Source organism: Lepidochelys kempii, chromosome 9, assembly GCF_965140265.1.
Source record: "Lepidochelys kempii isolate rLepKem1 chromosome 9, rLepKem1.hap2, whole genome shotgun sequence".
Classification (NCBI taxonomy): domain Eukaryota; kingdom Metazoa; phylum Chordata; order Testudines; family Cheloniidae; genus Lepidochelys; species Lepidochelys kempii.
The window spans coordinates 7,238,565-7,254,127 of NC_133264.1; the positions used below are offsets into that span (position 1 = coordinate 7,238,565).

General features: G+C 64.6%; 1 protein-coding gene across 1 annotated transcript; it reads left to right on the forward strand.

Moving 5' to 3' along the window:
* The first annotated feature begins 3,145 nt into the window (after nt 1-3,145).
* LOC140916854 (alkaline phosphatase-like) lies at nt 3,146-15,339 on the forward strand. Its single transcript, XM_073358743.1, has 11 exons — nt 3,146-3,285; nt 6,830-6,946; nt 9,020-9,135; nt 9,939-10,113; nt 10,345-10,517; nt 11,199-11,333; nt 11,635-11,704; nt 12,252-12,386; nt 12,961-13,152; nt 14,460-14,576; nt 14,861-15,339. Exons 1-11 carry the CDS (start codon nt 3,198-3,200, stop codon nt 15,151-15,153), a joined length of 1,611 nt encoding a protein of 536 aa, XP_073214844.1. The 5' UTR covers nt 3,146-3,197; the 3' UTR covers nt 15,154-15,339.
* The last annotated feature ends 224 nt before the right edge of the window (nt 15,340-15,563 follow it).

The window sequence follows — 15,563 nt, forward strand, 5'->3', positions numbered from 1 at the left end:
AGGACAGGCCGTGCTTTTGTCCCACGGCAAGGGACTCCAGGACCTCCGGAGGGACTAGGCAGAAGCATATGGCTGCTATAATGGTGTCTGGTATGTGAATTTGACATCAGCTGGTACCGCAAAGGGGTGCACCTAGGTGTGTGCCAGCATTTAACCAGGGAGGTGACACCCGGTCAAGATGACCCCAGAGTAGTGGAGGGCATGAGCCCGGTCCGGTGCGAAGCAGTGCAGTGTGGGATAGCAGCGGGAGCCTGGCGTGGAACAGTTGATTTGCGTCCACATGAACCTGATCCCGGGATAACTCATTCTGGAGCAGTTATGCCGCTTCCAAAGTGGATTAATTCAAGTGGGTTAAGATGCCAAATATACTGGGAAAAGAACTTGTGTGTGCGGACACAGGACCATTTATACCGAACAGAACTAAAGCGATATAAGAAACCAACTTTCTAGTGTAGACAGGCCCTCAGGCTGTAACCGTTGTGGGGGCCGGCCCAAGGCTGGGGTTGGTGCCTTCCAGGACCTCTGGATATAACCTCCTCAGCCCCAGCGTGGCCAGTCCTTCCTCTAACGCCACACGGAGTGGCCTGCCCCGGGGCGCTGCTCTCTGTCCGCGGGGCGCCCAATCCCCTGCTAAGGCAGGCTGGGAGAGTGGCCCACATTTTCCCAGCGTGCCCCAATGCAGGTAGGCAGGATGGTGGGTGTGGCCAGGTAAACCCAGCTCCCCAGTGCTAGCGGGGCAGCGTGGCTGCACCCCGGGCCTAGGCGGGGCGGGTCCTTGCAGGGGACCGGCCTGCACTGGGGAATGCCGCTGAGTCTGAACGCGGCAGCCAGCGACGGTGTCGGCTGCTGTGACACCGAGCCTGGTCCAGACACCAGCCTAGAGCAGGGCGCGCCGCACCCAGCCTCCTCCCAGCGACCTGGCGTTGGAGCCCCAAGCTGGGGCGTTACCTGTGGCTGGCCAGCACCATGCAGGATGGGCCTCTCCTCCTCTGTGCTGCCCGCTCTGACGACGCTGACGGCCCTGCAGTGCAGCCCAGGCCCCGGAAGGACAAGAGGCTGGTGAGCAGGAATGGGCGTATGGACGCTGGGCTCCTGTCCCCAGCCGCAGCATTTCCACCATCCAACACACCAGCAGCCGGGTGGGCCCTGTCCCGCTCCCCAGCGCTGAGCGATGCACACGGGTCTCACACTGCTGCAGGGCAGCGCTCCGTGATGAGCCAGACGCTCAAGGGAGGAGAGGATCGATCAAGAGCTTCGCGCCTAGAACATGCCGTCCGTGCCCAGAGCACCAACCCCTGAGACGGGGAGACTGGGCAGAGCCAGCTGTGTCCTGGCCTGCTCAGAGAACCCACCGGGAGCCCGGTGCTCTTCCCACCTCCCGTTGACTGGCGGGCCAAGGGCTTTTCCTTCAGAGCCGGCTTCCCCTTCCCTCCCTAGGGACTTGCTCAGATTCAGCAGCAGAAAGACGCGGGGTACGTCTATGCGGCGCAAATAAAACCCCGGCACCGAGTCGCAGAGCCCGGGTCGGCTGACTCAGGCTCCGGCTACGGGGCTAAACATCCCAGTGGAGACATTCCGGCTCGCGCTGGAGTCTGGGCTCTGAGACCTGCCCCCATGCCAACAATTTTAGAGCCACGTCTGAGCCTCAGCCAGCCGATCCGGGCCAGCCGTGCCGTGCCTGTACCAGTGGGTCTGTCCTGCGCCCACCTGTGGTGTCCGTGGGGCGGCCATGGGGGCGGCTGTCAGAGTATTTCCCGAGGAGGCCGAGCTCAGGACGCTTGCACCGGTCCCTTGCCGTGTCCTTGGCCATTTTTTCAGTCCCGCTTTCCTGACTTTTCAAGGTTGTTTGTCTCTCCCTAGAGAAACGCAGCCAAGCCCAATTCTTCCAGCTCCCTGGCGCTGCGAGCCCTGCGTGGGGTCTGAACGGCAGCACCTTTGCCCTTGTCTGTCGCCTCCCGCTCCCGGCTCGCCTGGCGCTGGGCCGCTGGAACTGGGAAATGAATGGAGGGAGGGAGCCGTCTGGACAACAGGGATCCACGAGGCACGATGTCACGGAGTGCCAAGGCGTGGCAGGGCGTAAGAGCAGCCACATGGGGGCAGCCCAATGGTCCATCCAGCCCCAGGGCCTGTCTTCCGACAGTGGCCGGTGCTGGGTGCTTCAGAGGGACTGAACAGAACGGGACAATAATCGAGTGATCCATCCCCTGTTGTTCACTCCCAGCTTCCTGCAGTCAGAGGTTTAGGGACACCCGGAGCATGGGGTTGTCTCCCTGACCATCTTGGCTAATAGCCATTGGTGGACCTGCTCTCCATGAATTACCTAATTCCCGTCAGTGGCAGACACAGGGCTAGAACCTAGACTGACCCCTCCAGGCCGATTGCTCTGGCTTGGCTTTGCCCGTGTCCACACTAAAGATCCACATGGACGTCGCTTTGCCCATGACTGGGGTGGAGCGAGGGCACGGGCCCCAGTGATGCTGCTCCGCTGCTGGCTCAGGAGAGGATCCAGTCCCAGTCAGACCCACGACGCGGGGATTTCCTGACTGGAAGGAGCTGGGCAGGGTTGGAATTTGGGCAGTAACAGGGTCTGTGATCTACTCACAAGTTTCTTTTGTGACTGCAAAGCCGCCTCCTTCGTTTGCAACTTAAATAGCTCAGCCCCCTTATCAGAGGGGCCAAACCTTTACTGCTCCTCCCAAGGGGTTATTGATCCTCAGCCAGCGTGCTCAGAGCAGGCCTGGATCTCTCACCTTGCACTGCCCCACGCAAACGCCTTGTCTTGGGGGGAGGAAGAAGGGATCTCTAATCTCGGCGTGCTCAAGTCCCAGCAATGGCTTTTCCCTCTCGAGGGTGACACCGTGATCTCTGGGGTAAGGCCTGCGCGTGGGGGGTGAATAACAGAAAGCTTGGCCAGGAACTTTGCAATGGCCAAAGTGGACAGGCATTAGCCGAACAAACGCTGGCCACTCTGCAGTGGGGAAGGGGAACCCAGCTCCCTGCTGCTGTCCCTCCTGGGATTTTGTTTCTTTGAATGTGATCAACGCTTCTTTCGCCCTCTGCTGCAGGACTTTACCACCCTGACACATTGGGCAATGTGCCAGCCGGTCCAAAGGTGAAAGGAAGCATCTATAAAGAGACAGCTCCTTCTCGAGAGAGACAGGCAGAGTTTGCGGAGGGATTCCCCCGGCAGCTGCAAAATGAGCTCAGTGCAACACCTGGCCACCGCTGGCATCTGCGTCTACCTCTGCCTTGCCGTTCGCCTCTCTGCGTCTCCTGCGTCTCTAGGTGAGAAGCAAACTTTCCACAAGTCTGATTTGTACAGTGAGGGGGCTTTTCAGCTGGAAACCTCTCTGCTGTTTTGTCAGACGGGTGGGTGTTTTGTTGCACTGGCTAGGGGGCAATGCATAGCACAGTGAGACTCTCTGAAGCAGCCAGCTAAACTTGGGGGGGTGGGATCGAGCTACAGATCTGCTGTCCTGGCCGACGTTTGGAAGTGGGGGAAGCTTCACCTTGGGAGAGGGGCTTGTCTTTTGAAAGGGGGTCCGTGGAGCAGATTTGCTCTCCCTATGCTAATGCTGGGGGCACCCACTGCCAACACCTTGCTGCCTTGGTGAACAAGTGCCCAGATGCCAGCAGCAAACCCAGGACAGCACGCCACAAACTGCGGCTTCTTCACTGCCCGGGCACGGCACCTTGTGAAGACAGGATGATGGAGGGGCAGAGCTCACTGCCCGAGCACTGCAATCCTCCTTGTGAAGACAGGATGATGTAGGGGCAGAGCTCACTGCCCGAGCACTGCAATCCTCCTTGTGAAGACAGGATGATGTAGGGGCAGAGCTCACTGAGACTGGTGGTGCATCGTAACAGTGCATGGGCGGGTGGGGAATCCCTCATATTCCAGAGTTTGATGTAGGATCAATAGAGTTGACTGGTAAATACAAGAGAGACATACAGAGAGGTCTGGCTTGACAAAGCCCTGGCTGGGGTGATTTAGTCGGGGATCGGTCCTGCTTTGGACAGGGGGTTGGACTAGATGATCTCCTGAGGTCCCTTCCGACCCTGATCTTCTAGGATTCTATGAAGCCCATCTGGCCATTCTGCAGTGCTCCCCAGCGTGCTGAGGGGTCTAGCTGCAAATTCTTTCCTTGTTTGCCCTTCTGTGGTAGCCAGGTTGGTCCTGGGATATGAGAGACGAGGTGGGGGAGGGAATCTTTTTTATTGGCCCACCTTCTGCTGGGGGAAGGGACCAGCTTTTGAGCTTGCACCGAGCTGAAGATGTCGTCTGGGGAGCTGGAAAGCTGGTGCCTTCCCCCAACAGAAGATGGGCCAAAAAAAGAGATTCCCTCCCCCACTTTGTAATTCTCTCCTTGGCAGAGATAGAGAAGCTGCTCCTGCTTTCTGGGCAGGTTCTGGAGATGAATAGCAGGTAAGGGGTTAGTCGAGTCCGTCAATAGCTATTTGCTTGTTACAGAATCGAACAGGTCACCGGGGTTGTTCACAGCCACTGACAAGCAGCAGCATCCCCGCTGCTTGTGTGACACACACACTTCTTTCCTGAAAACAACAAGGAGTCCGGTGGCACCTTAAAGACTAACAGATTTATTTGGGCATAAGCTTTCGTGGAGAAAAAAACCCCTTCTTCCGCTGCATGGAGTCTTTCCTGAAACATCTGTCAATCCCTTAGGGACCGTCACAGGCTATTGATGTATGGAGCTTTCATGAACGTGCTATGGGAAAGCAGGTCCTGTCCCACCGGTTTCTGCTCTAGACTTGTCGGGGTCTCTGCAGGCAGGCAAGACCCTTGTCTGTAGCCTTAGGGCTGTCTTCAGCTGTTTACCCATCGTGCTAAGATCAGGGTTTTGGATCACTTGGCTCGTGCCGTGATCGGAAGAGGGGGCTTTCCGATAACGGGTCTCCAATGCCCCCGCTATTTAGCAGCAAGCTGCCTGTGTCTTTCAGGGGCCACGGAAATACACGCGCCTTTGGGCTCTCTCCGGAGCCCGCTCCCACCTTAGTCCAGCTCCGCCGTTCTCAAACTTCCCTGCACCCACACCCTTCTGACAACAGAAATTACCGCACAAGCCTGGGAGCGGGGACTGGAGCCTGAGCCCCACTGCCCGGGCGATGGGGCTCGGAATTGGGCCCTGGGCCCCAGCAAGTCAGAGCCAGTCCTGGCGACCCCATTGAAATTTGGCGTCCCGTCCAGCTGGGTCCAGGGCTGCCGCGCTGGGGAGGAAGGCTCCAGGCTGCAGAGAGTGAGGCTGTCATGGGAGGAGGCCAGCTGGGGGGAGGTTGTGACAGAGCCTTGGCCTGCCCCACGGGCCGCCCCAGCCCGGCTCTCCCCACTCCCAGGGTGCAGGCACCGGGGGACCAAGCCGCTGCGTGGCTGTGGAAGCTGGCGTGGCTCCAGGAGGTCTGTGACAGTTGACATCAGCCAGGAATTTGGCCCAGTGAAAAGCCCCGAATTAGGGGGGAAAGAAGAGAGAGACTGACAGTTTATGTAGGGCCTAGACAAAATCAAAATTGTGTGCTCTCTGGCTCCCCCTGCAGGCTGTGTTGATTAACACAACCTGCTGGTGCCGGCGCATAGGGAGGGGATTGTCTGTTGTTTAACTGAGAGGGAGCCGTGGATCGTGCTGGCACTTGGGCCTCACCTAGAGCGGAGACGAGGGGCCCCGTGGCGAGAGGGTGGGGGTGCAATCTCCCCCCCTTGTACTGTGGGAGCCTGGTGCCGCGGCTGAGCCCAGCGCAGTGGGAAACGGCCCAGAGGCTGGCCTGATCAAAGCCCCGTTGGCAGCGTTTGCTCTTTAAATCTCCCCATGGGAGCCTGCTTTTAAAATCCTGCCCCTGCCCCTGCCCCGGGACATGCCACCCGCAGGGAAGCCCCCGACGGGGAGGAAGCACCGAATTCCCAGCCCCACTCTGGGTGTTTCCAAGCACTGAGGGGCAGCGCCAGAGGAAACCTGGCACAGCTGGTGCTCGGGGGGGCTGTTTGGCCCTGTGTTGCCCTGGTTCTTTAATGGCACAAGGAGCCCTGGGTGGGGCTGGAATCTGGGCTTTTCCCTGCGTTCCAGCTCCCAGGAGGTAGGAACACCACAGGGGACCGGATCTCCCATCATTTCAGTGCCACGGGTGACTCCCGGCACCCAAATCTCACGCAAAACCCCCCGTGAACTTGTGTGCCTGGGCACCGCTGCGCTGTCTGCTGGATGGAACTGGAACTGCTCATCTGTGCGACATAGACCCAGTATTGCAAGCAGCTGGGGTTGATTCTCCGCTGGCCTGAGCTGTGGGAGCTGTCTCCCCCAGGAAGGTGCAAGTGGCCCTGGTGTGTAGCAGGGTGACCGTGCTGGGTGGGCTGTGCTGTCGATCCAGACCCTGAGCAAGGGGTTCCCGGGCCCGGTTTGCTGTGGGAGGCGGCTGCAGGCCCAGGGCCTGTCTCCAGTGGGTGCCGAATTACCTCCCAGGAGCAGGACTGTGCTGGGGGGTAGGAGGGCCCTGCCCAGCAGCTAGACGCTGGCTTAGCAGGATCAGGGGCTAAAATCCTCACCTGTCTCGGGAAGACCTGGAGCTGTCTGTCCTGGCACAAGGGTCCTGGTGGACATTGCCCGGACTCCCACCCCCACGGGAAGCCCCCCGTTCCGAAGCAGGCTGCCTCAGTCACGCTGGCTCCCGTCCGCTCTCCCAGCCCGGACAAGGCGTGCCGTGGCTCAGCCGAGCAGGGTGATGTGGCTGGTCCCCACTCACCCGCAGCCCGCCCGCCCCCTGCTCCGGGTAGGAGGGTGTGCTGCATCCAGGCCCTGAACCCCGCGCTCCCCCTGCCTTTCAGAGGACGAGAAGGCCCCTGCCTACTGGAACGAGAGAGCCAGGAGGACGCTGGAGTCGGCACTGAACCTGGCACCCGTGACCCGCCGTGCCAAGAACATCATTCTCTTCCTGGGCGATGGTGAGTGCTGTGCCCACCTGCTGGCACTGGGTCCTGGCACAGCCGCGGCACCTGCAGGGGGCTCCCTTTACCCCCTTCTAATCTTGCTTGGCCAGGGGAGCCCAGGGCTCCCTGAGGGGACAGGGGGTCTCTGTTTAACCCTTTGTGCGAGGTGGCTGGAGCAGATCACGGCGCCCAGCTACAGCAGGGCAAGGGTGCTGCCCAGGGAGACACCATTGCCATGGCTGCCCGGTGCCCTGCCGCTCAGCTCACCGTGGGGCTGCTGTGTCCAGCCACCTGCCGGCCCTCGCGGAGCTTTGTCTGCAACAGGGACCTGACCCACGCGCTGGGCATGGGGCAGCGTTAGCCGGCAGGGCCTGGGTGCCTGGGGAGGGGCCCCGGGACCTGACACAAGCAGGGCCCTGGGGTGAACGCTCCAAGCTCAGCCTGGTCGCTCTTCCCTGCCGCTGATAGCCGAGGGACCAGCGATTGCGGCTTCTCTGCCCCTAGATGGCGGCAAGGCCTGGCCGGGAGGGCTCCTCTCCCCACGGCGCATCTGGCCAGGGGTCCCGCCCTGTGCCTCAGTGTCCCCAGCAGCAGCCTGAGGATAGCGCTGCCCTCGACAGCGGCAGGGGAGGGTGAAGGTCACCGTGCACAGCCGTAGCTGGCTGTTTGGAGGGGCTGGGTGCGGCCGTGGTGCCTCGGCTCTCCCCGGGGGGGGAATGGGGCTGGCTCGGGGCGGGGGGGGGGCAGTGACCTGGCAGCGGGCAGAATCCTGCCAACTCTGGGAGATCCCTCCTGGAGTGAGGGATGGGGGGGCTGCTTTTGTCCCAGCCCCCTGGGGACCCCCACCATCGCAGCTGTAGCCCCTCCCCCCCAGTTGTCTTATCTCCCTCCTCCCCCGCCTCAACCAGGCTCTGCAGCTCTATTTGCAGGGACCTTTAAAGGGCTCTGCCCTCCCCTTCAGCCCTGCCCAGCTCTGCTCTCCCCTCCCCTGACCTTGTCTGCTCCCTCCCTGGGCGCTGATTGATGCCCCTTGGCCCGCTTGGGTTCTGGCAGCTCCCTGCTCTGTAGGTCAAGCCGTCATTTCAGCAAAGCAAACCCTGGCGCGGGCAGGGGCCTGGGCCTGGCTAATGTGGTCAGGGAAGCTTGTAACTCCAGGCGGGGCCTGCGAGTCGCTCCGGGGCGCTGGGTCGTCCAGCCGGAGCCACCTATGCCAGGATCCAAGATAAAATTCCTCTCCTAGCCATGGCCCATCCCTGTGTGCTGGCCGGCCAGGTAACACTGAGCACTCTGGCAACACTGAGCACTCTGCAGGTTCAGAACACTCAGCCCCGGGGCAGGCTCAGCGCCCCACATCACAGGTGGGGAAACTGAGGCACGGAGGGGGGAGTCGGCTATCAGAGCTGGGAAGCAAATTGAGCCACTTCAGACCCTGGGCCGGTGCTGAGCCCACTGGGCCGCATGGGCCCTGGGGTTACGGCAGAGTCTGTGAGAGCTGGTAGCTGTACAAGGCCTTTGCCCCGCCAGCGTACAGTTCTGAGTCCATCCAGCAGGGGGCGCCGGTGCAAGCGTGGGATCAGCATCCTCAGCCCCCCGGCCGCCCAGAGAGCGCGCCTTCCCCGCAGGCAACCTCCTGCCCGAGCAGCACCGTCTCGCCCGCTGGCCCCGTGACCTGCCCAGAGGAGAGGGAGCCTCGCACGGGGATGGGGGTAGCGGGGGGAGTCTCAAGACACCGAGCGGGAGCCAGTGGGTGAAGTGGGGGGGAGTTTAACGAAGGTGCCGCTGGCTTCTGGTGCAGCCGTGGGATCTGCCAGGGGTCTGGGTCACAGCCCGTCCCTTGGGATGCTCCCGGCAAACAGCAGAGACCGTGTGGCTGGGCCCGTCCTGCCACGGGGCACACGGGGACGGCGTCTGCTGGGCATCTCCTGCCAGCCCCAGAACTGATCCAAGAGGCAGCTCAGCAGCGCCCCCTGCTGACCGATCCAGGAGTGGGAGGGACTGGCTCCAGGCTGCACCCCATTGGTGCCTGGGGTCAGCCCCTGGCAGCTCAGGGGCTGCGATGCTAATCCTTGGCTGGCGCTGGGTTTGCAGGCATGGGGATCTCCACCATCTCTGCTGCTCGGATCTACAAGGGGCAGCTGGCGGGCGAGCCCGGCGAGGACAGCCAGCTGGCCATGGAGACCTTCCCCTACGTCGCCCTCGCCAAGGTGAGTGCCCAGCCCCAGAAGGATGGGGCATGGGGCGCCTCTGCCCAGGGGGAGAGAGCAGAGGACTCTGCAGCTGGCCCTCAGCAGAGCCCTGGGGTGGCTCTGAACGAGCCTTGGCATCGGGCCAGGCCTAGCCCTCTGTCCCCTGGGCACCCCTCTGCCCAACGGGCTCACTGCTCGGCTCTAGAGGCTCCATCCCCCCAAATGCTCTGGGAGCCGGTCCGTCAGCGAGGGGAAAGTCGCCACGCAGTCGACACCCCGCAAGGGGTCGGCCTTCTCTGCCCTGGGCAGCTGGCGTGAGGTACGGTGCCCCAGCGTGGGCCAGGGAGGGAGGGCCGAGGCTGGCATCCCTGCTGGCAGGCCCCAGGGAGGGAGGGTCTAGGGAAGTCGGGGTACAGATGAGAGCATAGCAGGGTGTTGGCAGGACTGGGGTGAGGGGGGGCAGGAGTTGGACTGTGATGCGATGACAGCCGGGAGGGGGAGATGACTTCAGACCCAGACTGCGGGGAGGGAGCTGGCCTGGGGTCACCCCACGTACCGTGCCCTGCGCCCACAGGCCGTGTTCCCCTGCGGGAGGGAGGGAGCTCGCAGACGGGCCCTGGGCCTCCCGCCGTTGGGGCTCTGCATAGCAGCTGGGAGCAGCCCTGTGGGGATGCGGGGGGTCCCAAATCCCCTGGGCATCTGGCTCCACGGTTCAATCCTCCCGCCGGGTGAGACACCCCCGGCTGCCCGGGAACGCTCCCAGGGCACGGGCTGTTCCAGCCGCCCCCAGGGCCCGTTCCTGGCCCCTTGCTGCCTTGCAGACGTACAACGTGGACCGGCAGGTGCCCGACAGTGCTGGTACGGGCACCGCCTACCTGTGTGGCGTGAAGACCAACGCCAAAACCCTGGGGGTGAGCGCCGCCGCCGTCTATGGCAAATGCAACACCACGTGGGGCAACGAGGTCTACTCCGTCCTGCACCGGGCCAAGCAGTCGGGTAAGAGAGCACCCTGGGCTCGAGCTGACCCAGCCCAGCTTGGGGCACATTGTGCCCTCCTCCCCACCTGTGCCCCCTCTCCTGTAGCCATCGGCACGACAGAGCCAGGCTGTCTGGACTCCTGGCCCTGCCTGCTGGCCCCAGCCTCGGCACGGATCACCCCCTTCCCTTGCATGCAGAGGCTGCCCTGCCGAGAGCGGCGGTAACCCGCCCTCCCCTCTGGTGTTGCAGGCAAGGCGGTGGGCATCGTGACAACCACCCGCGTGCAGCACGCCTCTCCGGGCGCGGCCTACGCCCACGTGGTCAACCGGGAGTGGTACAGCGACGCCGACCTGCCCAAGGAGGCCATCAGGCAGGGCTGCAAAGACATCGCGTACCAGCTGGTGCACAACACAGACATCAACGTGAGCCGCCGGGGGCAAGGGGCCGTGGCACTGGGGGGCAAGGGGCCAGGGGCCTGCAGCAGGTGCTTCCCGGCCCTGCAAGGCCAGCTGGTGCTCAGCCCCCAGCAAGCCATTTGGGGGGCAGGTGTTGCCTGCCACATGGCTGGGGGTAGGGGACAGACCTCTCCAGAAAGCACAGATCTTGTCGCATCCCTGTGACCTCCCGGCATCCTGACCCTGCCCAGCTGGGCTGATTTACACCCGGGCACTGAGCTCACAACTCCCCGATATACCCCGGCAGGCCATGAAGGTTCAGCCGTCGCTTCTGGCTGTTTATTTTTCGGAGCCCTTTCCCGCGACCAGCTGGGGCATTGTGGGGAGGGGAGCAGGGGATAGAGACGGCTCCTCCCCTGGGGTCCGTGGGGCAGGTGTCACACGTGGAGGAGCAGTTATGGGGCCCTGCTTCCTGCTGGGGTGCCTATATCCCAGCCAGTGGTTTGTCATGACAGCCTGGATAGGGCTTCCCTGCACAGCAGGCCCGTGCACTCCCCATGTCGGCCAGAGGGGGTGCTGCCGACTCCCCTGCCAGGGCTCTGGTCCTCCATGCAGGGGGCTGAGCGCTGGCTCTGCCTGGCCCATGGGGGCGTCGGGGCACGCTGGGCTCCGATCCACTGACGGCTGGGCTCCCCGCCCTGTCTGCAGGTGATTCTGGGCGGTGGGAGGATGTACATGACTCCCCGGAGGACCCCGGACCCCGAGTACCCGACGGACCCAAAGCAGAGCGGGACGAGGAAGGATGGACTCGACCTGGTCGAGAGGTGGCTCAGTGGCAAGGAGGTACCAGCTCTGCCAGGGCCCCCGAGCAGAGGGGCAGGGATGGGGGGTGCAGTGACCCAGCCCAGGGGCAGCTCGTTCGCTCAGAAGTGGCCCCGAATGCACCCAGCTGGATCTCTACAGGTGTGGCATAGGCACTGTGCACCCATGGGCATGCATGTGGATTACATGCAGTGCGGGTGTAGGCGGGCCTCTGACACGCTCCGGGGGGGTGTACCTGCCCCTGGGGGGCAGGTGAGCACGTACATGTTGGCAGAGATGCACTGGGCGTGGCCTGGCTGAGCCGTGTCTGTTCTGGTGGCAGGGGGCACGGTACGTCTGGGACAAGAAAGGCCTGGACGCCATCGATGAGAACTCCACCGACTACCTCCTGGGTAAGGGTGTCAGCTGGGCCGGGCAGAGCTGGCCCGTGCTCCTTGGCCGTTAGCCGGGCTTCTCCGTACCGCGACGAGGGGGAACGAACCCCGGCTGGGCAGGGCACTCTGGGGCTCGGTTCCCCACTGCAGGGAGCTCCCTGGCCCGAGCAGCAGCCCCGCCGCGGGCAGGAGGGGGCTGGAGTCCGAGGTCCATGAGACCAGTCCATTGGGGACCATCTCATGTGTGAATTCGCTGCGTTGAGGGACCCGCTCTGCCTCTGCGTGGGGCTGGCCCTCAGAGCCGCATGCACCCCACTGCTGCCCCGGGGGCACAGAGAGTGCCAGCCCCTTGGCACTGCCAGCCCCGGCCAGGCTGGGATGCCAGAGAGGGAACCAGCCTGTAGCCCCTGAGTGGCCACAGAAGGGCAGGGGGCCGGGTTGGTCACAGCTGTCCCAGGGGCTAGGGGGGTGTCGGACCCGGGTGAATAGGATCTTTCTCCCTGGGCCGGCCCCCCAGCAGCACTGGTACTGGACAGGCCCTGATGCTGGCGGCTCATCCCGGCAGGTCTCTTTGAGCCCAAGGACATGAAGTACGAGCTGAACCGCGATGCCGGCATGGACCCCTCCATCGTGGAGATGACGGAGAAGGCCATCCGCATCCTGCGCAGGAATCCCCGTGGCTTCTTCCTCTTCGTGGAAGATGAGTCACCCTGTGGAGCCGGCCCAGCCCCTCCTGCCGGCTGAGAGTGCGGGTTCCCCTGGCCCAGCAGGAGGGAGTGGCACGGCCCAGGCGGGCATTCGGGCGGGTGGGAGGGGGAGCCTTGGTGTGCCAGGGGCGAGTTATGGGCCGACCCGTGATTAGTGTCGCCACCTTTCTGATGGCAGAAAACCCAACACCTCTGCCCCGCCCCTTCTCCGAGGCCCCACCTCTGCCCCGCCCCTGCTCTGAGACCCCGCCCCCACTCACTCCATTTCCCCCCCCCATTGCTCGCTCTCCCCCACCCTCGTTCACTAGCTCGTTTTCACCGGCCTGGGGCAGGAGTTGGGGTGCGGGAGGGGGTGAGGGCTCTGGCTGGGGCCAGAAATGAGGGGTTCAGGCTGCGGGAGGGGGTTAGGCTGCGGAGGGTGAGGGCTTGAAAACCGGACGCCTGGCAACCCGACCCGCGATGCCAGATCTCTGCCCCAGTGCCCAGGGGCAGCTGCCAGCCCGGTGCCCAGGCAGGGGAGTGGAGCTGGAGGCTCGGGGCCTGACGGGCGCTCTCCCCCTTCTGCACGAGGCAGGATCGACCACGGGCACCACAGCAGTAGGGCCAAGCAGGCGCTGAGCGAAGCCGTCATGCTGGACCGGGCCGTGGCCCGTGCCGCCCGGCTGACCCACGCCTCGGAGACCCTCACCGTGGTGACGGCCGACCACTCGCACGTCTTCAGCTTCGGGGGCAGCACGCCGCGGGGCAACAGCATCTTCGGTGAGCGGGGGGCTCCCGAGGGGCTCCCGGGGGGCGCGGAAACCCTCAGTACTCGTAGGTCACAGGGCAAGTACCCTCCCTCCCGCTCTGCAGAAGCCCCTCACTCTTGACCCGCAGCCCCCTCCGCCCGTGCCCCTCACTCCCAACCCGCAGCCCCCTCCGCCCGTGCCCCTCACTCCCGACCCGCAGCCCCCTCCGCCCGTGCCCCTCACTCCCGACCCGCAGCCCCCTCCACCAGTGCCCCTCACTCCCGACCCACGCCCCTCACTCCCGACCCGCAGCCCCCTCCACCCGTGCCCCTCACTCCCGACCCGCAGCCCCCTCCCCCCGTGCCCCTCACTCGCGACCCGCAGCCCCCTCCACCAGTGCCCCTCACTCCCGACCCGCAGCCCCCTCCCTCCATGCCCCTCACTCACGACCCGCAGCCCCCTCCCCCCGTGCCCCTCACTCGCGACCCGCAGCCCCCTCCACCAGTGCCCCTCACTCCCGACCCACGCCCCTCACTCCCGACCCGCAGCCCCCTCCGCCCGTGCCCCTCACTCGCGACCCGCAGCCCCCTCCACCAGTGCCCCTCACTCCCGACCCGCGCCCCTCACTCCCGACCCGCAGCCCCCTCCCCCCGTGCCCCTCACTCCCGACCCGCAGCCCCCACTCCCCGTGCCCCTCACTCGCGACCCGCAGCCCCCTCCACCAGTGCCCCTCACTCCCGACCCGCGCCCCTCACTCCCGACCCGCAGCCCCCTCCGCCCGTGCCCCTCACTCCCGACCCGCAGCCCCCTCCGCCCGTGCCCCTCACTCGCGACCCGCAGCCCCCACTCCCCGTGCCCCTCACTCCCGACCCGCGCCCCTCACTCACGACCTGCAGCCCCCTCCGCCCGTGCCCCTCACTCCCGACCCGCAGCCCCCTCCGCCCGTGCCCCTCACTCCCGACCCGCAGCCCCCTCCCCCCGTGCCCCTCACTCCCGACCCGCAGCCCCCACTCCCCGTGCCCCTCACTCCCGACCCGCAGCCCCCTCCCCCCGTGCCCCTCACTCCCGACCCGCAGCCCCCTCCCCCCGTGCCCCTCACTCCCGACCCGCAGCCCCCTGCTGTCCCAGGCCTGGTATCTCTAAGCCTCAACCCCCACCCATGGTTGTTAGCTCCCTTGGGACCTGCCATGGGCTCAGCTGCTGTGGGCACTGAGCTGTGGGTGCCACCCTTGGGCGTCCTGTTATGGCCATTCAATGTGCAGCACCCAGCCGGGAGGGGGTTGTCAGTCTGGGGCTGCCAGCTGAGGGTCTGCTGACGTCTCCCCGTGTGCGTGACAGGCCTGGCGCCCAAGAAGGCCGAGGACAAGCGGTCGTACACCAGCATATTGTACGGCAACGGGCCGGGCTACGCCATCGCTAACGGGAGCCGCCCGGATGTGAGCAGCCTGCCCATCGGTAAGAGCCGCTGCCCGCCCCAGCTGGGCCCAGAGTCTGCCCTGCCGCCAGGGCGCCCGGGGGAGGGTGCTGGGCCCCTCGCTCAGGGCGGTGTGTGCCAGCCCCGAGGCACCGGGGAGGAGGCGCGGAGGGTCACTTTATCCCACGCTCGCCTCGCCTGAGCCCGCCAGTTCCCGCCACCAGCCTGGGGGCGCTGGGGCTGGGGAGGCATCGGGAGCTGCCGGGAGAGGGTCTCGTGACTCACGACCCGTCTGTCTGTCTGGCTCCCCCCATCGCCCTGGCAGAAGACAAGGATTACCGGCAGCAGGCGGCCGTACCCCTGGACACCGAGACCCACGCCGGCGAGGACGTGGCCATCATGGCCAAGGGCCCCATGGCCCACCTCTTCCACGGGGTGCAGGAGCAGAACTACGTTGCCCACGTCCTGGCCTACGCCGGCGGCCTGGAGCCGTACCACACGGGCCCTGAGTGCCTGGCGCCGAGCTGCAGGTCAGGCAGCCCGGGCCTCGGCCAGCCCCCCAGCCTGCTGCTCCTCGCCCTGGGGGTAGCCTCCCTCCTGCTGACAGCCAGACTTTGATCTCTGCAAGGCCTGGGGGTCCACCCTATGCCCTCTGCTAGAGGAGCAGCCAGTGCCCCCCAGGCTGTGGGGCTGGGCGGGCCCCGGCCCTCCCCTGGTACCATGCGAGAGCGACGCTGTCGCTTGTCTGTGTATATAATTTTGTAACAGTCTCCTGCCCTCCCAGCTGCCCCGGAAATAAAATCTGCCACCATTTTATTATTACTCCTGTCTCTTATTTTGCTGGACGGCTCCCCACACCCTGAAATGTCAGAAGGCTCCTGATGGGAGCCACTCGCTACGGGTACCTCTGAGTCAGGCTGCCCCGGAGTCCCTGGGCGATGCTCTGGGACTGCTCCCTACGCAGCCAGGCAGGACTCTGGGGAAGTCTCCTCTCTAGGAGCAGCCTGTCTGCAGGACACACAGCTCAC